Source organism: Haliotis rufescens, unplaced genomic scaffold (assembly GCF_023055435.1).
Source record: "Haliotis rufescens isolate VD_foot unplaced genomic scaffold, xgHalRufe1.0.p SCAF_9, whole genome shotgun sequence".
Taxonomy (NCBI): Eukaryota; Metazoa; Mollusca; class Gastropoda; order Lepetellida; family Haliotidae; genus Haliotis; species Haliotis rufescens.
In genome coordinates this window covers 26,814,842-26,839,753 of record NW_025964383.1, presented here as the reverse complement: position 1 = coordinate 26,839,753, position 24,912 = coordinate 26,814,842, and the positions used below count along the sequence as shown (strand labels likewise).

General features: G+C 43.7%; 2 protein-coding genes across 2 annotated transcripts; both read left to right on the top strand.

Moving 5' to 3' along the window:
• The first annotated feature begins 3,854 nt into the window (after positions 1-3,854).
• Positions 3,855-8,939, top strand: LOC124129890. The gene is made up of 4 exons (XM_046493246.2): positions 3,855-4,402; positions 6,509-6,710; positions 7,402-7,566; positions 8,588-8,939. Exons 1-4 carry the CDS (start codon positions 4,268-4,270, stop codon positions 8,728-8,730), a joined length of 645 nt encoding a protein of 214 aa, XP_046349202.2. The 5' UTR covers positions 3,855-4,267; the 3' UTR covers positions 8,731-8,939.
• Positions 8,940-12,516: 3,577 nt separating this feature from the next.
• Positions 12,517-24,624, top strand: LOC124130952 (uncharacterized protein At2g34460, chloroplastic-like). The gene is made up of 4 exons (XM_046494007.2): positions 12,517-12,891; positions 14,200-14,407; positions 18,070-18,234; positions 22,448-24,624. The coding sequence occupies exons 1-4, from the start codon at positions 12,655-12,657 to the stop codon at positions 22,585-22,587; spliced, it is 750 nt and encodes a 249-aa protein (XP_046349963.2). The 5' UTR covers positions 12,517-12,654; the 3' UTR covers positions 22,588-24,624.
• The last annotated feature ends 288 nt before the right edge of the window (positions 24,625-24,912 follow it).

Here is a 24,912-nt window from a genome sequence, read left to right as displayed (position 1 = left end):
CACCTGCACACTCCTGTCATACACCTGCACACTCCTGTCACACACCTGAACACTGCCGGCACACTCCTGTCACACACCTGCACACTCCTGTCATACACCTGCACACTCCTGTCACACACCTGTACACTGCCGGCACACTCCTGTCACACACCTGCACACTCCTGTCATACACCTGCACACTCCTGTCACACACCCGCACACTCCCGGCACACACCTGCACACTCCTGTCACACACCTGCACACTGCCAGCACACACCTGTCATACCCCTGTCATACACCTGCCTGACACTCCTGTCACAAACCTACACACTCCTGTCACACACCTGCACACTCCTGTCACACACCTGCACACTCCTGTCACACACCGGCACACTCCTGCCACACACCTGCACCCTCCTGTCACACACCAGTCCGGGGTTGTGAAATCAAATGCAGTCAAGCCCCATTTAAAAGGCAATGTGCTTTCTTTGATGTTGGTATATGGTGAAAGTTGCTGCTAATTGCAGCTGGACCCTCCCCGGCGTTTTTATCCTCGGCGTATTATGGTTTTATAACCCCCATTGAAATAAAAGTTCTCCCTTGAAATAGTGTACTGGTTTAGGTATGTCCATTTGTGGTTTAGTGTTTGACGTGAACATCACAAGACGTAAGTAGTATACCCGAGGTAGTAGAATAGAAGAAGCAGTGCTGGCTGCAGTAGTAGAATAGAAGTAGCATTGATGGCGGCAGCTGTAGCTGTGGTGGTGGTAGAAGAGAAGTGGCAGTGATGGCGGCAGCTGTAGAATAGAAGTGGCAGTGATGGCGGCAGCTGTAGAATAGTAGTAGCAGTGATGGCGGCAGCTGTAGAATATAAGTAGCAGTGATGGCGGCAGCTGTAGAATAGAAGTAGCAGTGATGGCGGCAGCTGTAGTTGTGGTGGTGGTGATAAGAAGTAGCAGTGATGGCGGCAGCTGTAGTTGTGGTGGTGGTGATAAGAAGTAGCAGTGATGGCGGCAGCTGTAGCTGTGGTGGTAGTGATAAGAAGTAGCGGTGATGATGGCAGCTGAAGCTGTGGTGGAGGTGATAAGAAGTAGCAGTGATGATGGCAGCTGTAGTTGTGGTGGTGGTGATAAGAAGTAGCAGTGATGATGGCAGCTGTAGTTGTGGTATTGGTGATAAGAAGTAGCAGTGATGATAGCAGCTGTAGTTGTGGTGGTGGTGATAAGAAGAAGCAGTGATGATGGCAGCTGTAGTTGTGGTGGTGGTGATAAGAAGTAGCAGTGATGATGGCAGCTGTAGTTGTGGTGGTGGTGATAAGAAGTAGCGGTGATGATGGCAGCTGTAGCTGTGGTGGTGGTGATTAGAAGTAGCAGTGATGATACCAGCTGTAGTTGTGGTGGTGGTGATAAGAAGTAGCAGTGATGATGGCAGCTGTAGTTGTGGTGGTGGTGGTGATAAGAAGTAGCAGTGATGATACCAGCTGTAGTTGTGGTGGTGGTGGTGATAAGAAGTAGCAGTGATGGCGGCAGCTGTAGCTGTGGTGGTAGTGATAAGAAGTAGCGGTGATGATGGCAGCTGAAGCTGTGGTGGAGGTGATAAGAAGTAGCAGTGATGATGGCAGCTGTAGTTGTGGTGGTGGTGATAAGAAGTAGCAGTGATGATGGCAGCTGTAGTTGTGGTATTGGTGATAAGAAGTAGCAGTGATGATAGCAGCTGTAGTTGTGGTGGTGGTGATAAGAAGAAGCAGTGATGATGGCAGCTGTAGTTGTGGTGGTGGTGATAAGAAGTAGCAGTGATGATGGCAGCTGTAGTTGTGGTGGTGGTGATAAGAAGTAGCGGTGATGATGGCAGCTGTAGCTGTGGTGGTGGTGATTAGAAGTAGCAGTGATGATACCAGCTGTAGTTGTGGTGGTGGTGATAAGAAGTAGCAGTGATGATGGCAGCTGTAGTTGTGGTGGTGGTGGTGATAAGAAGTAGCAGTGATGATACCAGCTGTAGTTGTGGTGGTGGTGGTGATAAGAAGTAGCGGTGATGATGGCAGCTGTAGCTGTGGTGGTGGTGATAAGAAGTAGCGGTGATGATGGCAGCTGTAGCTGTGGTGGTGGTGATAAGAAGTAGCAGTGATGATGGCAGCTGTAGTTGTGGTGGTGGTGGTGATTAGAAGTAGCGGTGATGATGGCAGCTGTAGCTGTGGTGGTGGTGATAAGAAGTAGCAGTGATGATGGCAGCTGTAGTTGTGGTGGTGGTGGTGATAAGAAGTAGCGGTGATGATGGCAGCTGTAGCTGTGGTGGTGGTGATAAGAAGTAGCAGTGATGATGGCAGCTGTAGTTGTGGTGGTGGTGATAAGAAGTAGCAGTGATGATGGCAGCTGTAGTTGTGGTGGTGGTGATAAGAAGTAGCAGTGATGATACCAGCTGTAGTTGTGGTGGTGGTGATAAGAAGTAGCAGTGATGATACCAGCTGTAGTTGTGGTGGTGGTGATAAGAAGTAGCAGTGATGATGGCAGCTGTAGTTGTGGTGGTGGTGATTAGAAGTAGCAGTGATGATGGCAGCTGTAGTTGTGGTGGTGGTGGTGATTAGAAGTAGCAGTGATGATACCAGCTGTAGTTGTGGTGGTGGTGATAAGAAGTAGCAGTGATGATACCAGCTGTAGCTGTGGTGGTGGTGATTAGAAGTAGCAGTGATGATACCAGCTGTAGTTGTGGTGGTGGTGATAAGAAGTAGCAGTGATGATGGCAGCTGTAGTTGTGGTGGTGGTGATAAGAAGTAGCAGTGATGATGGCAGCTGTAGTTGTGGTGGTGGTGGTGATAAGAAGTAGCAGTGATGATGGCAGCTGTAGTTGTGGTGGTGGTGATAAGAAGTAGCAGTGATGATGGCAGCTGTAGTTGTGGTGGTGGTGATAAGAAGTAGCAGTGATGATAGCAGCTGTAGTTGTGCAGATGTGATAAGAAGTAGCAGTGATGATGGCAGCTGTAGTTGTGCAGATGGTGATAAGAAGTAGCAGTGATGATTGCAGCTGTAGCTGTGGTTGTAGTAGATTAGAAGTAGCATTGGTGGCAGCTGTAGCTGTGGTGGTGGTGATAAGAAGTAGCAGTGATGATGGCAGCTGTAGTTGTGGTGGTGGTGATAAGAAGTAGCAATGATGATGGCAGCTGTAGTTGTGCAGGTGGTGATAAGAAGTAGCAGTGATGATGCCAGCTGTAGTTGTGGTGGTGGTGATAAGAAGTAGCAGTGATTGCGGCAGCTGTAGCTGTGGTGTAGTAAAATAGACGTAGCAGTGATTGCGGCAGCTGTAGCTGTGGTGTAGTAGTAGTAGTAGTAGTAGTAGTAGTAGTAGTTGATTTTGATGCATTGTATTCAGCACAAAAGTGATAATTTTTATACATATAAGGTTAATAGCTATTTAGGTTAAAGAATGTAGTTCGATCTAGAGTATGACCAAATATGTTTCCCCTATGTAATTACGTAAAACCAAAGCCAAATTCATCAATTTTAAAGTCCGAAAATAAAATGCCCTCGCTACCGCTGCTCAAATCGAAACATCGCCAGCTTTGAAAACGTGTCGGTTTTCGCTGATAATCAGTATAATTATATATGGACACCTTGAGATAGATTGGATACAGGCCGTGCTTACAAAGCCTTGTATCTGATAAGTGCACACAATCGATCAAAACAAACGAAACAACAGATTATGTTATAAAGAGCACCTCCAGTGTAAATACGCCACGCTGGTATTAGCTTAACCGACATATAACACGAACTCGCATCAGTGACGATATTGCGGAAGGCGATTTCATCAGCCTGGGCTGGACCTGTGCTTGCCTGCACGTTGCGCCTGAGTTTATGACGAATCGGTATGTCGGCCCTCCCATTGAGCACGTACACAAGGGAAATTTCTACGCATGGCGCTCACGGTAACTACAAACCGGTAAACAGAACCAGAGTACGTTCTGGATCATTAAACTGGGTAGCCATCAAGGCGACGATAAGGCTACTGTTATTCGACGGTCAGGATTTTTACGCACTGAAAATTAATTTACGCATATCAATGCGGCACAGGTGCGTCAACATTGCCACGTGAGTTGTGGGGTAACCAGCCTGAAAACTACACCCACTGAGACTGATTGCCACATGAATCATCGTTCAAAGGGAGGTAACTGTTGACGAGGGCGATAATTTCAGCGGGACTCGGTCTCTGAGGTTTCCGGGTTTATATAAAGGCAGAATCGTAGATTTTCTGAGGTGTGCGGAGTGAGACGTATTCGCGGCTTGAAAATCGACCGAAAATGAAGTTTGTAATATTCGGTTCAACTGGCCCGAGTGGCTTGCAGTTGGTGGAAGAATGTTTACAGCAGGGACATTGTGTCACAGCTTTAGTGAGGAACCCCGATAAGATGTCAGTGAAGCACGAGAACCTCACGGTAAGTAGTATATATGGTACAATTGGAGCGCTTTCCGTTGGCTATTCATAGTACATTTTCGCTAATTGAGCACGTCCCGTCCCTGTTAATGAGACTGTATTTATGACATACGAGGCGTGTGCTTTCAGCTGTTCGTGGATTGTGCATTTAACGGGGATATTATGATGAAGGTTTTATAATTGTTTAATCAAAATCTTGACGTAAATGAGTTATTGAGTGAGTATGATTTTACGCCGCTTTTAGCAATATTCTAGCATTATCACTGTTGGGGTGTGGGACACCAGAAATGGGTTTCATACAATCTGGTGAATGTGGCGAATCGAACCCGAAATCTTAACCCTCTGCTACCCAACGCCCTCGACATAGCATAGTATGGCTGGGACGGGTTAACTCGGGTACTCGGGTCGGGTGGGTACTGAGTGAGTAGGACCCGGATACCCACAGGACCACCCGGACCCGTCGTTAGTCACATGATATGTTGTTTTATGACCAAAAATTATCTAGAACTCTATGGTTACACTACAAGTCACTTATGTTCACATTTCTTTCTGACTAGGCACCCATTCCTTCCGACTTTTGTATGTTTACATAAAGATAAAACTTCAGTAAACTTCAGTGTATGATTGTCTTATACGCGAATGTAAATAAAACGGACAGTATGTATCTCTTGAGACCTACAGCGGGTACCCGGTAGGGTCGGGTAATGGGGGGGGGGGGGGGGGGAGAGAGTTACCCCGGGTAGTAAATTTGGACTCGTTCCAGCCCTATTGCATAGCATAGCATAGCATAGCATAGCATAGCATAGCATAGCATAGCTCACTAAAACCGAATGTGACCGGTCTAAAGATTTTCATTAGTTTTTGAAAATATTCGATCTCTTGAAATGACCAATAAGGCAGGCCTATTGATGTCTCTGTACCTAACACTCGACAATGTGGGGCACGGTTGGCCAAGTCGTCTGAGGCGCCCAACTCGTTGTGCAGAGTTGCGTCCCTTTGGTACGCCAGAACTCAATTGTCGTGGGTTCGAATCCCGGTTCGCCCCGATTATGATTCTAGGTTTCTAGGTTTGTCGGCACCATACCCGTGCTCTTGGTAACCGTCTAAGACCCGAATCAGGGCTTTCCTCCTACATAAAGCTGACCCAGAAATCATTTCAACGTGTAGATATCGGTCATTGCAGGATTTGCAAAGCATGTGTAAAGCCAAATGGCGTCGACAGATATTTTGCAAATCATTTTTTATTTTTTTAATCAAGGTGCTCAAGTGATATGATGCAAAGTTAGACCCGTTTTATCACAAATATAGATCTTGATTATCGATCAGATCGTCTTGACATTTTGTTTGAAGCAAATGCAAGTGATTTGAGAGATAGAATCAGATTGGTCAATAGGAGGGACGTAGAAGGGACATAACCCGAAATAGCTACTGGTGGCGCTACGATCGAGCCTGGAAATTCCAATCTAGGTCGGCAAGGGTGGAAACTAGACTTTTATAGTCAGTTAACGCCCTTGCCTCGGGAAAGTGTTCCAGAAGTTCCACAACATCCAGTGTGGATGAGGGATGTTGTTTTACGCCGGTGTCAGTATCAATGCTATCGCTGTATCAGGGAAACCTGTAAGCGAAATAACAATAGTATCGATACACGTCGCTGGGGCAGATGACATGCAAAAAGGCAAAGCCACCTGTAGACCCTAGCCTCATGTTAATCTGCTCTTACAAAACAAGCGTAGAGGCGATCGGGTAGCCTAGTGGTTAAAGCGTTCGCTCGTCACGCGGAAGACCCGGGTTCGATTCCCAACATTGGTACAACGTGTGAAGCCCATTTCTGGTGTCCCCGCCGTGATATTGCTGGAACATTGCTAAAAGCGGCGTAAAACCATACTCACTCACATAAAGGACGGAGGTGTGGTAGATAATTCAATAATGGCACGCAGGTCGCAGTCGGTTAACTCGAAAACCTGGAGACTTGTCCCGGTCCCTTCATGTTCTACTTATCAGAGTTTCACTCTATACATTCTATAGAAGTGTATTGAATTGTTTTTTCATGTTGACATTCAAAATAGTATCAATGTTTTCGGTATTAACCGATCGCGTTGTTCAACAGGTTAATAAAGTCGACCTTGCCAAGGAAGAAGACCTGGTGCCCCACGTGACCGGAAGTGACGCCGTACTATCATGTCTGGGCGCCCCGGCGGGCATCTGGGTGCCCTGTTCGCTGTACACGGACACCATCAAGACCATCACAGGCGCCATGAGAAAAGGCGGAGTCAGCAGATATGTGGGCATGTCGGCATGGGGCACAAAACGTGAGTAGTGCAGGAGCCAGTGTCTCGGGTTTCACTCCTAAGGCGACGCAGAACGCCTTGGTGAAACCTATGTATCAGAACGTAGGTGGTTATCAGGACCATTCGAATTCATATTCCTAAGTTTCTGGACGTTAAAGCCTTCATTTATGGCGCGACCCGTGAAGATCCGGGGTAGAATAGGTCTTCAGCAACCCATGCTTGTCGTAAGACGACTATGCCTGTCGTAAGAGGCGACTAACGGGATCGGGTGGTCAGGCTCGCTGACTTGGTTAATGCATGTCATCGATCCCAATTGCGTGGATCGATGCTCATGGTGTCAATCACTGGATTATTTACAGACAGAAACATTTACAGAAACATTTTCGAGAGATTAACAAACGGCAAGAAGTTATATTAACTCCAGTAATAACCATCTGTCTTTATTTTGCCTTGTCAATGTAGAACTGACGTAAAAAGGACGTCAACTGTTTGTGTACAGGCTGAACAGTTACGATAAAGGGAGACCATTTAAGGGGAGATAACTCTTGTATGACAATAATTTCGTCAAAGTGTTATGTTAACCAAGTGAAATATCAAGTGTTATGTTCACTGTAATGATAATATCACTTTTCTTTTAATTCACACTGAAGTATATAATAAATTGTAATCTCACCTTAGCAATGTTTAGTGATTCATGTGACTCTGCTTCTAGACGATCCGGGTCTCCCGTGGATCATCAGGTGGGTGCTGCGTCCCCTGTTTTTGAGGAACATCTTGCCCAACATGGCGGAGATGGAAGACTACCTCTCGGAGAGCTGCACCGACATCGACTACACTGTCGTCAGGCCGCCGGGACTCACAAACGACCAAGCGTCAGGTATGTTCCGTAATGGCCTGAGTTGCTGGTGAATCTGACCCCCACTACAGAACAATTTGGGCCATTCTGTTCAGACGAATGCACGTCAAGATCGTATCATGGCTAGGGGTGAATTTCCGTTGATCTCGGCCGTACGGTTACTAACAATACTCGTATAGAGGTCTGATCTCGATCGAAGTGCCACCAGTGGCTATTACGAGTTATCTCCCTTCTATGTCTCTCCTATTGACCAATCAGATTCCCTCTCTCATATCACTTGTATTTGCTTCAAACAATATGGCGGCGCACAGCGAAGATGACCTGACCGATAATCAAGATCCGTATTGTAATAAAACGGGTTTTACTTTGCGAAGTGTATAACGTCACATGAGCACCTTGATAAAAAAAACATGGACAGATTTGGAAAATTTCTGCTGACGGTACACATGTTTTGCAAATCATGCAATCAACCGAAATCTGCACAACAGTCTACGAACCGGATGTCGATCTCATCACGCGATTTTGATTGGACTGTGCATTGACTCGTTAGTCCAGCCAAAGTGTAACTCCATAATTCCAGCCTAGATCGACAAGGGGGTAAAACTGAACTCATATAGTCAGTTAACTCCCTTGCCTCGATAAGTGATTGAGTATGGTTTTACGCCGCTTTTAGCAATATTCCAGCAATATCACGGCGGGGGACACCAGAAATGGGTTTCACACATTGTACCCATGTCGGGAATCGAACCCGGTTCTTCGGCGTGACGAGCGAACGCTTTAACCACTAGGCTACCCGACCGACCGCCTCGGCAAGATGCCACACGGGAACAATGTGCGAAGACCATATCTGGTGTCCACCGTGATATTTCAGAAATAGTGCTAAAATCGGCGTAAAACCACACTCACTCGCTGATACGCTGGTTAATAATAGGAGGGTGTATTCACGACTAATTGGGGGTAAGTAGTGTATAGAAGCCTATGAAGTACAGACGATGGGGAGAAAAGGGCCAGTATATTTACTTAATATGTCTCCTAATTGCAGGAAAGGAGGCATTGGCGTTTGAAGGTCAGTATGTCCCGGATGCCACGTCAAGAATTCCCCGCCGTGATATTGCAAAGTTCATGTTGGCGTGTGTCGTCAATGGCGAATGGAAGAAGAAACACGTGGCCGTAGGCATCAAGTGACGTCACAGTGACTTAACATGTTCCATCTCCACACAATCCGGATCTGACGTAACACGGCATGACACCATACGGCATTATGGGAAAACGGAGTCATGCCACCAGAATGATCCTTGAAAACTGATATATATCTACATTTAGCTTGTAGCATTACACCCACAGTGTAAACAGTCATTGTTAAAAGATCAAATAAACTACACTTTATTTTCTAACATGCGCTTTAGGAAAAAGATGGTTCGCACACTTCAAGTATCCATTTTTAACTTTTTTTAATATAATTTATATATATGGCTTATATAAAAAACAACATTGTTCGCTGGATATATTGGCTGTACTGAAAAAAAGGTGACTAGTTCTGGTCCTTAATTTCAGAGAAATATGTGTTTATGTGTATATTCTGACGCAGTTTCTCCACACAGGGTACACGTGATCTGTTACATTATCACTTAATACATATCTGGGGGCACGGGTGGCCCAGTCGTCTAAGGCGCCGCGATTCGCTGTGCAGAGTTGCGTCCCTTGGGCACGCCTGAAACTTATGATTGTGGGTTCGAATCCCGGTTCGCCCCGATTGTGTTTCTAGGTTTGTCAGCACCATACCCGTGCTCGTGGGTTTCACCGAAGTAGTAAACGTCTGAGACCTGCATCTTTTCGGGCTTTCCTCCCACATTAAGCTGACACGCCGCGATATAACTGGCATACTGTTAAAAGCGGCGTTAAACCCAACTCACTCACTCACTAATACATACCTACATTTTGACCGAGATGGTTCCGATGTGATGTTAGTTTTCAACTCACTCACTCACCTTATACACTTCGAGATATCTGTTGTCTGGATGCATATGTTAGCGTATTTTCATCACCAACTGATGACTTTCATGTCACAGGATCTATATGACTTGATGCAGTTTTCTGTCAAGGAGTCTGTTGAAAGGTCGATTAGATCCAATTCAATCAGAAACTTTGGCTTACATCCGTGGAAAAAATATAAGACTTTCGAGATAACGTGCTATGAACATTATATAGGCGGTCGGAACCGGAGAGAATAGGTTCGTAATATCGGTGCGTTCGAGATAACTGGGTATTTATTTATAATTTTATAATAATTATTATATAATTTATTGAGTTTAGCACTGGGCTATTGTCGGTATAATTTATGTGGATCCCCGCTTGTCTCGTACTACAGATCTCTCGACTTACACTCGACTTACACGCGACTTACACGCGACTTATACTCGACTTACGCTCGACTTATACTCGACTTATACATACAACTTTTTGCCAGGTGGTTATTCATTTACCTCATTTTTTCTCTTTCACGGCCAAATTACATAAATCCACAATGATGTTTGTCTGATGAGTGAAATGTATGCGAATCAAACATAGGCTACACGCGATACATTCTCAGATGATTCACGGAGATCGTGTCACGTGACCGTATCTATATTTAGTGAAACTCCTTTAATCCGGACAGTTGTGTTGCAAATGAAGTTGTCCGGATTTACGAATCATTAGTCAACTGATATATCTCTTTTACTTAAAGTTTATATATAGACGTTCATGGGTTCATTGTCCTGAAAACAGGGGGTCCTGATTGACAGTGTCCAGACTGACGAGGTGTAATTGTAACACGTTCATGGTGAAGTCTTTACTTCATACACTGGGCAAAAGAAACTATACATCCATCTTTGATAGTGTCTAAAAATGAAACAAACATGAAATGATTTTTCAATGGTGGTTTTTGGGCGACATAGGGCGATTGCTTTCAGCCTGGTGACGTTTTGATAACGTTTGTAATTTCATGGTCAAGTCCGGGTTTCAAGTGTATAATTTCTTTTGCCCGGCAGTTAAGGTTGAGGTCAACTCATTAGTTAGGTAATATATACTCGCATTTCACGCTATGCGAAATATATACATTTGGATTTATAGACATATATGTTCGCAAGCGCTGTTATTTGCTGACCTAACAAAGTCGTAGTAAAAAATCATACTGTAATGACTAAATATATAGCATACTAATAGTGCAATTACAGTTTTACTGTTTTTGTTTTCATTTACGACCTCAGAAACACCACAGAACATGCGTATTTTTGCTCTGATGATACAATAAATACTTAAAACATGCTTATATCTTCTGTCCTCAACAGATATTAGAAACTGCGTTTTCCTGTTTATGTTAGAATAAATATATTCTTAAACTAAACGTGTTGTGCTTTGTGACATCAACCACTTCTGTTTTATAAATGCCAACGAGAGAGAGAGAGAGAGAGAGAGCAATGAAAACAGATCAAATCGCTTCAGAATACAAAGAAGGCGACATCCATACTAAACAGAGTAGAAGAGAGAATTTTGTTCACAAAATCTGACATAAATTTAACTTACGTATTGAAATGGCTTGTGGCACTCGGCAACATTCCAGCTATATGAAGGCGGTCTGTAAATAATCGAGTCTGGACCGGACAATCCAGTGATTGACATCATGAGCATCGACCTACGCAATTTGGATACGATGACATGCATCAACGAAGAGGTGTGTGATGAAATGGGCTTTAACGTCGCGTCCAAGATTATTGTACTTACATTGCGACATGCATGCACGTGTGTGTGTTTATGTGGCTGCTTGTACTAGTCCGGACTGATGCCGATTTATAGTGCTAGCTCACTGAGATACCATGCCGCAGTTTAACATGAATACCCCACTCAGTCACAGTATACTGACTCCAAGCTGACCAGTCTTTGTTTTAGCCCCTTAAGGCCGAGCAACAAGTACCTTCTGTTAACGTCTTTTGGTATGACGCGGCCGGGGATCGAACCCCGGATCTTCCCCTCTCCGGGCGGACACCCTACCACTAGACCACGGAGGCGGTCGCATCAACCAAGAAAGAGAGAGACTTGAATGCACGTTGCAATAATGTTTAAAGCGCAGATTAACTCGGCTCACCTCAGTCCAACGGGACCAAGGTTAGACCAACATCTACTCCCCGAAATGTGAAGGTTCTGTGCGAGATTAGGCCAGAGTAAATTAACTACCACATTGTCATCAAACTTTTGATAAAAGGGAGCGAAGGTATTTTATGTTTTATCTTTTATTTACTTCAGGGAGAACACGATCTTGTCCTTGTGTCGTGTAAAAACACAAAGGTGTGGCGATGGGGAGCACACAATACATGCACACAATGAGTTTCATAAGACATGACGCGAGCACGTACACCTGAAACTGTAATCCGTACTGCATTACGCAAGTTCAACCTATTATTCCCCTACCTGATTGTACAAGGTCTTCATTGTATATCTGGATGTATGTTTGTAATGTATGTTATTAATTTTATGCAAAATTTCATTTAATATTGCATCAATTCGGTAGAATGGAAGTGAACTGATCGGCAGATCGCACCAACTCACCGTTGTTTTATACTCTATTTCCGGAGTACACCCTACACATCACACCCACGCTCTCCCCCTCAGTTGTCAGAGAATGGATACATATATCATAAATGTCATCCTTTACTCGTTAGAAGTCATAGTTGTCCACTTTTATATGACTATTATATGTCAACATATTGTTATACATTATTGAAAATAATCTAGTCTGGACCGGACAATCTAGTGACTGACATGAAATGTATCGATCTACGCGAGAGAGAGAGGGAGAGAGAGAGAGAGAGAGAGAGAGAGAGAGAGAGAGATGTATGCACGTTGCAATACTGTTTAAAGCATCGATACGCCCCATTTCACCTCAAGGAATTTTGCTTAACTAACAGGAGTGACCTCCCTTACACCATACACGCACCATAACAATAACCATTTGCAGCTGCAATTGATCACCGTTAGCTTTATGCTTAATGGGCTTCCCGCATTCTCGTAACGGCCAGGGAATGCATTCGGCACTTCGATCTGGGTGAATGCGCGTACGAGGCAGCACAGGCAATGCCTTCACGACTAGTCACTCGCCATGTTTATGCCATTAAACATTGCTGTCTAGCTAAACCACTGGTCCGGGAATCGTCAAGCCATGTCTCAACTGACGATGGAAGGTTATCGATTTTGGGCGCTACGGGCCCCTCCGGACTGGAACTTATACAAGAAGCGTTATTACAGGGATACGCGGTCCAGGCGCTCGCCAGATCCCCGGACAAGATAGCCCTCGCTAACGACAAACTCACGGTAGGTGCGCAAGGTCACCTTGACCTTGCGGAAGTCGAGATTTCAATGTCACAGCAAAGAGACGGATTTGATCTGTGATGTACATCTATTTCTTTGTTGAATGATTTGCATGGACATGGTAAGAACAAATTCTGTTTTATATCAAAAGGCATTCTTCCATGCCGATAATGTATAATAGGTAAGAGCATGTATATATATTGAAGGTGGTAGGGTGTATTATTTGGAGTAAATTACCCAAAGGCGGATCCAGAGGGGAGGTCCAGGGTCCTGCCCCCACCACCACAAACCACCCCACACACACACACCTTTCTTTTCTTTGAAAACCAAATGTAGTTATGTAGTTACTGTATGTTATAGGCAGTATATACAAATATCTGCTAGAGCATTTTGATATTTTGAACCCCTCCCTCTTTAAAAATGCTAGATCTGCCCCTGTGACCCTATAAACTATTCCTGTTGGTCATACTGAAAGAGAGATATATGTTTCTCTCATCTCCCAGCATTGCATTGATACGTCGCTGATTCGTTTTATAACTGATATATGCAAGTATTCGATTTCCCACCAATTCAATGCGAGTCCCTTTATTGAATGAAGCGTTCATAAAATGACCGTAGACGAGCTGTGTAGGTGTGTGTGTGTGTGTGTGTGTGTGTGTGTGTGTGTGTGTATGGAGGGGGGGGGGTCGGAGGGGGAAAGCTCCCCAGAAACATAATATTTTTCTGCTGGTGGTGAAAAGCAACTAAATGAATCAGGGAGTCGATCTTGTTGACTAGGTAACAGAGTGCATGTCATCGCACCCCGACGGCGTATTATATATATTTCAGATGCAATTTAAAGCACATCGGGATATGAGAAATTATACAGTATGATTGAACACATTTAAGTGTGTCTTGGGGATATTATAAGCCAAATAGCGACTCGTGCCCATCTCATGGCCATTTTTGCGACCGGGTTCCGTCTTACCGGTCAATGACAGGTCATTGTTAATTTACGTGTTGTTGGTGTGTACCATATGTACAGGCTGCATATGTACAGACAGCACCACACCTGTACATGTGCTCGTGGCTTTCACCAAAGTGGTACCATCTAAGACCTGTAACAGGCTTCTATTCCACATGCAGCTGACAATGTCGTGATTTGACTATACTGTTCGAAGCGGCATAAAACTGAACTCACTCCCTCGTGTGTGTTTCAATCTGTTTGCTTTTTATCTTTCAAGATTCTGAATAGCTACCAGCTTCAGTAAATTACTGCATTTTAGATATTGGGTGTTACATCTGTTTATATTTTTGCATTTATTTTTCCAGGTGGAGAGAGTAAACATCTTCAAACCTGATGACTTGGCAAAACGTCTGCGTGGTTCTTCGGCTGTTCTGTCGTGTCTAGGAGCCCGGGCAAGTCTATTCTCCCACCAACCGTGCACGCTGTACTCACACTCCATGAAAACTGTCGCCGCCGCCATGACAGCTGCCGGGGTACATCGCTTCGTCTGTGTAGATTCGTGGTGCACAACATGTAAGAAATATACACTTTTATTAGCTCTCTGTGATGTTACTTATCATCCTAAACTGGCATCCACAGCACTTACTGCTTGGTTGAGATATCGCGACAATTTCCGCAGTTGCGTTTTCGTTTACCATGACATCACAATCAAATGACATCACTAAACTCTACCACTGCTGGTAATTCTACTCTCAAGGTACTGGGCATTCGTGACCAACTCGTGTTATTCCGGGACATGCCGAATAGCGATCTTCTTTCAGGTTACGGAAAGGGACGAGTGGTGATGAATGGGTACTGGGTCCGTGCCGCCAAGGTGATCGTAACTCCTATGCTTAAACGTAGACTTACGACTGTCGCTTTGTGGAAGGGGGCCTTGGTTATTACTGTGTGCAAACTGAAAATGTCGGGGAAATGATTCTGAATGATACATAGTATCTCACCCGAGTGTCTTCTGATATCACGTAGAATATCAACCGAGTCGATGACAGTTTAAAACTCAAAGGCTTGTCGACCTGTGTTGATATATTTGATTTCAGGAGACATTCGGGTGAGGTCACTATAAACGCCGTCGTCGGCAATATTCCAGCTGTATGACTGCGACATCACGACTTCCACGATGACTAGTAGACTTTAGTCTATGAAATCTTATATTACACAATATCTTTCTCGACTCTAAAATTTAAAAAATACCACACCCCCGATGCTGATTTGCTTTTGTATACATGTCTGCAGGACCAGATTAGTGGTTGCTTCTGTCAGAGACCATATACCGATGGTCTCTGTTTCTGTAGACAAACATGAATAATTATATCATTTAGCCCTATAATATCATTGTAAATAGGGCGGTTCACTCAAAGACTGCATTCATTCGGGGTTTGTAAAGGAAATCAGTTGATTGAAATTACGTCTCAAACATCGATTATCTTTTTAGAATGACATCAGGCGAGTATTACATTTGTGTGTTTCAGTATCATTAAATTCATTCATTAAGAAAATCTCGCACAAGACTCGCCTAATGCATTTTTTATTCCTTATCTCTGATATTTTTTATACGGAAATACAATCAGTTAATTATCTATTTATTACCCCGTCTAACTAATTCATAATTATATCATGTGTTTATCATGTATCATATCTTTTGTGACCATACCAATACTTTCTTGCTTGTGACATGTGGATATTTTGTACTGAATTAATTTCCCCAAGGAATGACGGGATTGCTGATAATTCAACAGGGGACACGTACAGAAGTCCACAGCTCTATCTTATCAGCACCGTGTTATTAACCGCGCTGTTATTCAGGAGCCCGTTGGTTTTCCGATTGCTCTCCGAGAGTAGCCGAGAGTAGCCTCTACACTCGTTCGTGACCAACTCGTGTTATTCCGGGACAAGCCGAAGAGCGACTCGTGCCCCTCTCATGGCCATTTTTGCGACCGGGTTCCGTCTGAGCGCAAACGGGCATACCTAAGACAATTGTCAATTCGTTGACATATATTTCCCCATATATTATAATTTTATATATTTCAAAAGCAATTTAAAGCACATCGGGACATGCGGAATTATACAGTATGATTGAACACATTTAACTGTGTCTTGGCAATATTTTTAGATGCAAGACATATCTAAATTTAAATCAAAAAGTATTTCTGAGGGATTCTTTGACGAAGAACTTGAAATCATACGCGCATTCTGATTGGTTTGTCGTATTTTCGCACATAACATTCATGAAAGGGGGACGAGTCTTCTTGCAGGTTACGGAAAGGTGCGAGTGGTGCCGAATGCCTCTACACTATTCAGTCCATCGTCATGACCATACATGGCTATGGAGGTACTGGTCAGTTCAGTGATATCCCTCATTCACACCACGTGGTCAAATGTTCGTTGTTATTAGCGCATGCGAGTTCTGTTATCGAGCACCTGGCATTAGCCGGTATGTGCAGCCAGCTCCGTGCCATCTGGTACTATGTAATTAGATTCTGTAAACGTCCATTGAACAACAAATAAGGTCCGACTATTACATATTCTAAGGGGAGGCTGAGATAGTTGGTTGAGACAGAATAGGTTTCTGTCTCCGCTCCAAGACAATTATTTTCACGAGAAGAGCTGGGGCTGTTCTTCCGTCCGTCATATTTGGTTTCAAGAACACAACTCAAAGACCGTTCGATAATTCAGACAATTTTATTTTGTTCGTTTATGACGCATTTTGCAGTATAGTAAATATTACGCTTGAAGGTCTATCGGTAAATACACCTATACTGTGAGGTGAGGTGAGGTGAAATGGCGTTTTATGTCGCGTCCAAGAATATTACACTTATATAGCGACCTGCATGCATGCGTGTGTGTGTGAGAGAGAGAGAGAGAGAGAGAGAGAGAGATACCATGCCGCAGTTTTAACATGGATACCCCACTCAGACACAGTATACCGACTCCGAGCCGACCAGTCCTTGTTTTAGCCCCTTAATGCCGAGCGCCAGACAGCGTAACAACAAGAACCATCTTTTAACGTCTTTGGTATGACGCGGTCGGGGATCGAACCCGACCGCGTTTATTTCACTTAACTATTTAGAGAAACGCCGAAACAGTTTGAATGTAACTATTTCGCGAAGTGATTTGCGTTTGAAATCGTAATATTTTCCCTGGAATTTGTTTTTTCGAGAAAATATTGGACGAAAAGTATATTATTAGTTATGGTGTCGTATTAGGTTAGCCCAATATTTTTCTGTTAACCTAATATGACACCTTATACGGCAAGTAAAGGCACCATAACGAATTTATTATGCCGGAAAGTTCACAATATTTGGTATCTTTGTCGCACATATCATGTCAAAACTTAAAACCCAAAACTTAACACTTACAACCTAAGACGTTAAGGGTCAAAGGGAGACTACTCTTCAAACCTCAGAGGCCAAACCTTGTTGATAAGTTTAACTTTATATAATCTTTATTAAAGTCACAAACGTGACCCCAAAAAACATTAACGTTCTTGCACATCAAAATTAATGATATTAAAACACAAAACAGCGTACCAGAATTTCCATGTGAAATATGTGAGGCGGGTGTTGCAAAATCCAAAATGGCTGCTACTGACGGTTTTCGGTCTCATATTAGGTCAGTAACAACCATCTTGGAGTTTTACTGACGGTGTACAGGCTCATATGGGGTCAGTAGATCTGCTCACTGATTGGTAAATCTCACTTTGAGGCATAAAATGGGGGGGGGGGGGGGGGGGTGGTGGCCTAGTATACGTAGTTAAAGCCTTCACTAGTCACACCGAAGACCCGGGTTCGAATCCCCACATGGGAACACTCGAACAATGTGTGAAGCCCATTTTCTGGTGTCCCCCGCCGCGCCATTGCTGGAATAGTGCAAAAAGCGGCGTAAAACCATACTCACTCACACTCATAACCGTTTTCTCGTTAAACATATGTCGGAGACCTGCATCACTTCGGGCTTTCCTCCCACATCAAGCTGACACGCCGCGATATAACTGGAATACTGGTAAAAGCGGCGTTAAACCCAACTCACTCACTCACTAAACATATGTCGGCTCCTTTCAGACAATACAATTGTTGGCCTTGAAGCAATAGCGGGAAAACCTCGAGACACACAGCCCCACTTCCTCGGGATTATTAACTGGTCGAGCCCTCACCCTGCACTCGTGTGATATATTCCAGATACCCCCGGCAGCCCAAAGGTGATAGAATGGTTCTCCCGGCCGCTGTTCCTCGGGAACGTCCTGTCCGACATGGCTGCCATGGAAGACTACGCGCGACATCACTGCAGCAACATCAACTACACCTTCGTTAGAGCCCCAGGGCTTTCCACTGGACCATCCACAGGTAACTATAGCAACGTGACATGACAACCGTTGTTCATACTTTGGGACTGTTCTGACCCAAAGTTCTCCCAAGTGGTTACTTGTGCGTATAAGTGTAGTGAGTGAGTGAGTGAGTATGGTTTTACGCCGCTTTTAGCAATATTCCAGCAATATCACGGCGGGGGACACCAGAAATGGGCTTCACACATTGTACCCATGTCGGGAATCGAACCCGGGTCTTCGGCGTGACGAGCGAACGCTTTAACCACTAGGCTACCCGACAGCCCCCGTATAAGTGTAATGTTAGTGTGATGTTAGTGTAATGTTAGTGTAATGTTAGTGTGATGTTAGTGTAATGTTAGTGTGATGTTAGTGTAATGTGAGTGTGATGTTAGTGTGATGTTAGTGTAATGTTAGTGTGATGTTAGTGTGATGTTAATGTGATGTCAGTGTGATGTTAGTGTGATGTTTGTGTGATGTTAGTGTGATGTTAGTGTGATGTTAATGTGATGTTAGTGTAATGTTAGTGTGATGTTAGTGTGATGTTAGTGTAATGTGAGTGTGATGTTAGTGTGATGTTAGTGTGATATTTGTGTGATGTTTGTGTGATGTTAGTGTGATGTTAGTGTGATGTTAGTGTAATGTTAGTGTGATGTTAATGTGATGTTAGTGTAATGTTAGTGTGATGTTAGTGTGATGTTAGTGTAATGTTAGTGTAATGTTTCACAAAAATATTTCACGATGCGGCTAGCTTCATTTTGTCCCAGCACTTGAAGAGTGTGGTCAGAGCAAAACGATGTTACATACATACAATCGCATTAAAGTCAGATCTTAGTTCTCGCAACCGCTAAACAAAGATCGAAGGACATCCCATCACGTCAAAACGACCTGTCATCCGACCAATCAGAGCGTCGCTTACCAGATCAGGCAAATGACAGGCAGAATGTGTTTTCTAAAAATGCAACCAAGGGGTATTCCGAACGACAGTTACGGGATGTACGACTGAATCCACACAATCTAGACCATAAATGTAGACCATCTATTAGTCATTCCAAAAATTCCTTTAGTTTGGTTTTAATCTTTTTATCGAGAATTTGCAAAAATGAGTTTCGAAACTCAGTCGCCAGTTTAAGGCTAGTGCCGTAAAGCACGAGAAACCTACCTTTTGATTGGATAAGGTCGACTTCTTGTCAGTCGTTCCATTGGTAGGTCAAAGTTCACGAAAGGTCAGCCTGACGTGACACTTAATGGGATGTCCTCATATTTTGGTTCTAAATACAAAGCTCTGAGGACATCTCATTACTGGGACCCGTGAAGATCCGGGGTAGAATAGGTATTCAGCAACCCATTCTTGCCGTAAAAGGTGACTATGCTTGTCGTAAGAGGCGACTTACGGGATCGGGTGGTCAGACTCGCTGACTTGGTTGAATGTTTCGATGGATCGATGCTTAGGATATCATTCACTGGATTGTCTGGTCCAAACCTTTATATTTACAGACCGCCGTCATATAGCTGGAATATTGCTGAGTGCGGCGTTAAACAACAAACAAACAAGAAAACACATGTGTGCCTAATATCACCAACATGCACACACTGTCTATTATCCTATCCCCTCTGTTCGGGGAGTGAGTTTGGTTTTACGCTGCTTTTAGCAATATTCCAGCAATATCTGGACACCAGAAATGGGCTTCACACATTGTACCCATGTGGGAATCGAACCCGAATCTTTGGCGTGACGAGCAAACCCCACACAAAAAGTAGAGATTCACGGTTAGAATAACTTCCCAACAAGTCCGGTCAGGTTTGTTGTAAGAGGCAACTAAATAGATCGGTGGTAAGGCGCGCTGACATGTGTGTCACCATTCCCCTGACTACATGGGACCGGTGCTCATGATATCAATCACTGGACTGTCTGGTCCAGACTCGATTATTTACAGACCGACGTCATATAGCTTGAATATTTCCGAGTGCGGCGTAAAACAAGAAACAAAACAAAACAAAACCCTTCACTGGTCATGAGATTGACATAGCTATTGCCAGGTCGCCGTTTAGAGTAGAGCTTCCAGGGTTATCTCCCTTCCTATAGCTGCTTCAAAGCGAGTGTCACCATCGTTTCCCCGTTTGGGATCATCGCTGCCACTAGTACGTAGGGGAACACTAGACTCGAGTATATTCCCTCTAACCCCAAATGTGGTGACATGTTTATTCTTGTGTATGTCTTCAGGAATGTCATTACTGTGAATGACCCGTGAAGATCCGGGGTAGAATAGGTCTTCAGCAACCCATGCTTGCCGTAAAAGGCGACTATGCTTGTCGTAAAAGGCGACTAACGGGATCGGGTGGTCAGGCTCGCTGACTTGGTTGATGCATGTCATCGTATCCCAATTATGTGGATTGATGCTCATGATGTCAAGCATTGGATTGTCTGGTCAAGACTCGATTATTTACAGACCGCCGTCATATAGCTGGAATATTGCTGAGTGCGGCGTTAAACAACAACAAAAACAAATGTATAGTGTTATGATGCCGATGGAAAGCCAAGGCATCCATAACAATTTTAGATGCGTTCAAAACATAATTATTTTATTTAGGATAATTACTGACCATTTTGAATATTTGTTGCAAAGAACAACAGGGCGTTAACTCGGCAATTATCGTCACTCCTGCTGAACCTAGAAATATACCATTCGTGACCAACTCGTGTTATTCCGAGACCAGCGACTCGTGCCCATCTCATGGCCATTTTTGCGACCGGGTTCCGTCTGAGCGCAAACGGGCATACCTAAAACAATTGTCAACTCGTTGCGTAATGGTTCACATATATTTCCCCATATATTATATATATTTCAGATGCAATTAAAAGCACATCGGGACATGCGGAATTATACAGTATGATTGGACACATTTAACTGTGTCTTGGGTATATTTTTAGATGCAAGACATATGTAAAATCAAAAAGTATTTCTGAGGGATTCTTTGACGAAGAACTTGAAATCATACGCGCATTCTGATTGATTTGTCGTATTTTCGCACATAACATTCATCGATAGTGGGACGAGTCTTCTTGCAGGTTACGGAAAGGGGCGAGTGGTGACGAACGGAAAGCTCTAAGCGATCTTTTTCTTAAGCGAGATAGACACAACTGCTTGTCCGTTAGTCCGAGACTAGTTAAATTTAAAGGGACTATTTTACATTAACCACAGGTCCGTAATGAGGCCCATGACCACATTCGTGTTATTACTGACACGTCATTCCATAATTGTAACCACTGATTATATAAATCATATTTTCTCAATCGTGAACGCTTCGTTTCCTTTCTTTAATATTTGCATATTTGTAACTGACGTCATAGTCTACTGCAGTAGCGTCATCTCAGATGTCTGCAACGGTAGCAGCGACTCCGGAGTCGTAAGCGTCAACATTCACTTTTTTTAAGCATATGGGGATTTTGCTGAAGATTTGTTTGTTTTGTTTGTTGTTTGACGCCGCACTCAGCTATATGACGGCGTTCTGGAAACAATCGAGCTTGGACCAGACAATCCAGTAATTGACATCATGACATACGCAATTGGGATACGATGACACGCATCAACCAAGCGAGCTTGATCACACGATCCTGTTAGTCGCGTCTTACGACAAGCAAAGTCGCCTTTTACAGCAAGCATGGGTTGCTGAAGACCTATTCTCTACACGGATCTGATATCGGTGTAGAATAGGTCCGTATCACTTTTTGTTTGTGAGAAGAGGAGACCCACTTGGGGACAGAATGGCCACTACCGACAGGAGGGCCATCAGTAACCTGGCAGGGTTTGTGTTTCATCGTACCCTGACGCCGTGATACAGTGCTCACACTATCAACCCCTAGTTTATATTGTTCAGGTGGAGAGACTCCGCTATACGCTATGCAAAAATGATTGTCACATGGTGTGCATCATATGATCTTGGGTTCGAATCCCAGATTCTCACTGATTATGATTCTTGTCAACGATTCCCGACATGGGTACAATGTGTGAAGCCCATTTCCGGTGTCCCCCGCCGTGATATTGCTGGAATATTGCTAAAAGCGGTTTAAAATCAAACTCACTCACTCACTCCTGGTTCAGGACCGAAAACACAACATCAGCACAGACAGAAAACACAACATCAGCACAGACTTAACATTCACAACATCAGTACAGTACTGACACTCTCTACAAATTAACCAGAATATTATAAATGATATCCTATATTTTCAGGTAAGCGGGTCAAGGCGACGGAGGGGCAGTATATCAAGGGCGTCGCGCTCAGTATGCCAAGGAGAGACGTTGTCAAGTTTATGTTGTCCACCTTGAAAACTCAGGAATGGGACAGAAAGTGTGTTGCCATTGGCATTTAACTGCCCACACTTCGCTCATTTTCTCGGAACACTGTAACCCTGTCAATCTGGACCCCGTTAAACCGGACATCCGATTTCCGAAAGATGTCTGTACTGAACAGCTACAAAGAAGATGATTCCATTATTATTTTTTTATCAGGTAATTTTAAACCTGCACAATATCAATGTCCGGATTAACGGTATTTCAATGTACTGATCTGCCCTGAAAGTCGTTAACAGTACCACGATACTCATTCTCAGTAGAGACATTTTATATTCCCCGATCTACCTGTGTTGTTGAATCTAGAGCTGAGCTGGCTTTAATGGTTTGATATATTGTCATAATTGACTCAGAATTTGTAAGGTTACGTATGTAACTGTTTTTCTTTCTAATCACTTTTATGAAAAATCGATTAGGTAAGCAAGATTTCCCAAACGTTTTCAAACTGAGTTTACACTTACTAAACAGAAACATTGATGATCGGTAGAGATAATGTCATATGTCCTTGATCATTACGGGTTTCTTCAGAATGTGCAAATTCCGGACTTGAAATAACTCGAAAAAGGTCGAACCAAATTAAAAAAATGTGGCCTAAACCTATATTTGTCAAAATTATTGCAAACCATTTGAGGTTATTAAAATCAACCATTAGCAGACAAGGCCATGACGCCAAGGATCAGGCGTTTGAGCTGTTTTGCTTGGATCTTTCTGAAAACGTCACATTTAACTCTTATTACGTTTGTGTTTGTTAGTCTCAGATAACTTATATTTGTCAAAATTATTGCAAACCATTTAAGGTTATTAAAATCAACCATTAGCGGACAAGGCCATGACGCTGAGGATAAGGCGTTTGAGCTGTATTGCTTGGATCTTTCTGAAAACGTCATATGTAGCCCTTATTACGTTTGTGTTTGTTAGTCTCAGATAAAGCTGCGCCGAGACGTCGGGTCGCAGATACACAGCTACGAATTCCCCCTATTGTAAGTATTACGCTGCCAAAGAATCCGGGGCTCGGGTGGCCCATTCGTGTATGGCGCCGCAGTTCACTGAGGCAGAAATCTGTGCTCGTAGGTTCGACTCCAACATTCCCCCTGATTATGTTTCAAGGTTTTCACAACCATGCCGTGCTCGTGGTAAACGTCTAAGACATTCGGCTTTCCTCCCGACACGCTGTGAAAAACCAACATGCTGTTCAATGCGGCATAAAATCCATCAAAAGCGTCCACTAACCTTTTTATCAAAGTATTGTTTCACCCTTGCCACATCAAGCCCACTTTACTGTGCTAAATATGTTTTTGTGTCAGGGATGAAATTGCGAATGATTTTGTAATCTGATCGACTAGATTGTCGCCTATTGTAGTCGCCATTTCTATGAAGCTGTACGAGATAAGTACAGCGATCTGATTGGATATCGCGTTTCATTACAAGGGGCACAACTCGTGAGTTACGCGAGGGGGCGCCAGGGTCGACCCAAGATGTGGACATCGGATAGTGGACACGCTTGCCTCGGGAAGAAGCGTAACACCTGCCCACTCTCGTTGATTCCGATGCTGATATTGAACATCAGCGAGAAACTTCTGAACAATTCGCTTGTTATTTGATGAGTATTTTGTTTAATGTTACACGTGTTAGGACCGGCAAGTGCTCTGAAGGCAGTTAACTCGTAGTTGCTTTAGAAAAAAAGTTTTTAAAAAACGATACCGACGTCAAAGAAATTTATTTACTTGGAAGTTGTACTTTTGCTTCTCCTTTTTTCACCCATGGGGAGGCTAGTGTTCTTATTCAACGTGATCTATCGACTCTGTAATGTGTTAGTCTCAGAGTTGGAAAGGTTCAAGCAGACTTTAATCAGGAACAGTATGACGTTTTAGTGGTGCTGCATTATGTATTGTGTAAGTGGTGCATGTGTCTATGACCTTTCCTGCAATGTTAATTTAGGACAAATAACATGTAGTTTGTCTACCTTCATTGCATGTACCGTCCCTCGGAGATTCAGGGTAAGAATTGGTCTTCAGCATCCCATGCTTGTCGTAAGAGGCGACTAACGGGATCGTGTGGTCAGGCTCGCTGACTTGGTTGATGCATGTCATCATATCCCAATTGCGTGGATCGATGCTCATGATGTCAATCACTGGATTGTCTGATCCAGATTCGATTATTTACAGACCGCCGTCATATAGCTGGAATATTGCTGAGTGCGGCGTTAAACAATTCGCTAACATAGTTTCGTTTTGACACAGATTCAAATTACACGATGCTATTTAATTTTGTTACACTCTACACATGTGCGAGTGGGGGAGGGGGGGGGGGGGGGTTAAAGGTACAGTCGAAAATATGGCAGATAT

Bases quoted from the DNA above. Each gene is read 5' to 3' on its own strand.
- LOC124129890 (XM_046493246.2), top strand. From the start codon at position 4,268: ATGAAGTTTGTAATATTCGGTTCAACTGGCCCGAGTGGCTTGCAGTTG. The intron at 4,403-6,508 runs GTAAGTAGTATA...GTTGTTCAACAG, and splicing joins TGAAGCACGAGAACCTCACG to GTTAATAAAGTCGACCTTGC. The intron at 6,711-7,401 runs GTGAGTAGTGCA...CTCTGCTTCTAG, and splicing joins GTCGGCATGGGGCACAAAAC to ACGATCCGGGTCTCCCGTGG.
- LOC124130952 (XM_046494007.2), top strand. From the start codon at position 12,655: ATGCCTTCACGACTAGTCACTCGCCATGTTTATGCCATTAAACATTGC. The intron at 12,892-14,199 runs GTAGGTGCGCAA...TTATTTTTCCAG, and splicing joins TCGCTAACGACAAACTCACG to GTGGAGAGAGTAAACATCTT. The intron at 14,408-18,069 runs GTAAGAAATATA...GATATATTCCAG, and splicing joins AGATTCGTGGTGCACAACAT to ATACCCCCGGCAGCCCAAAG.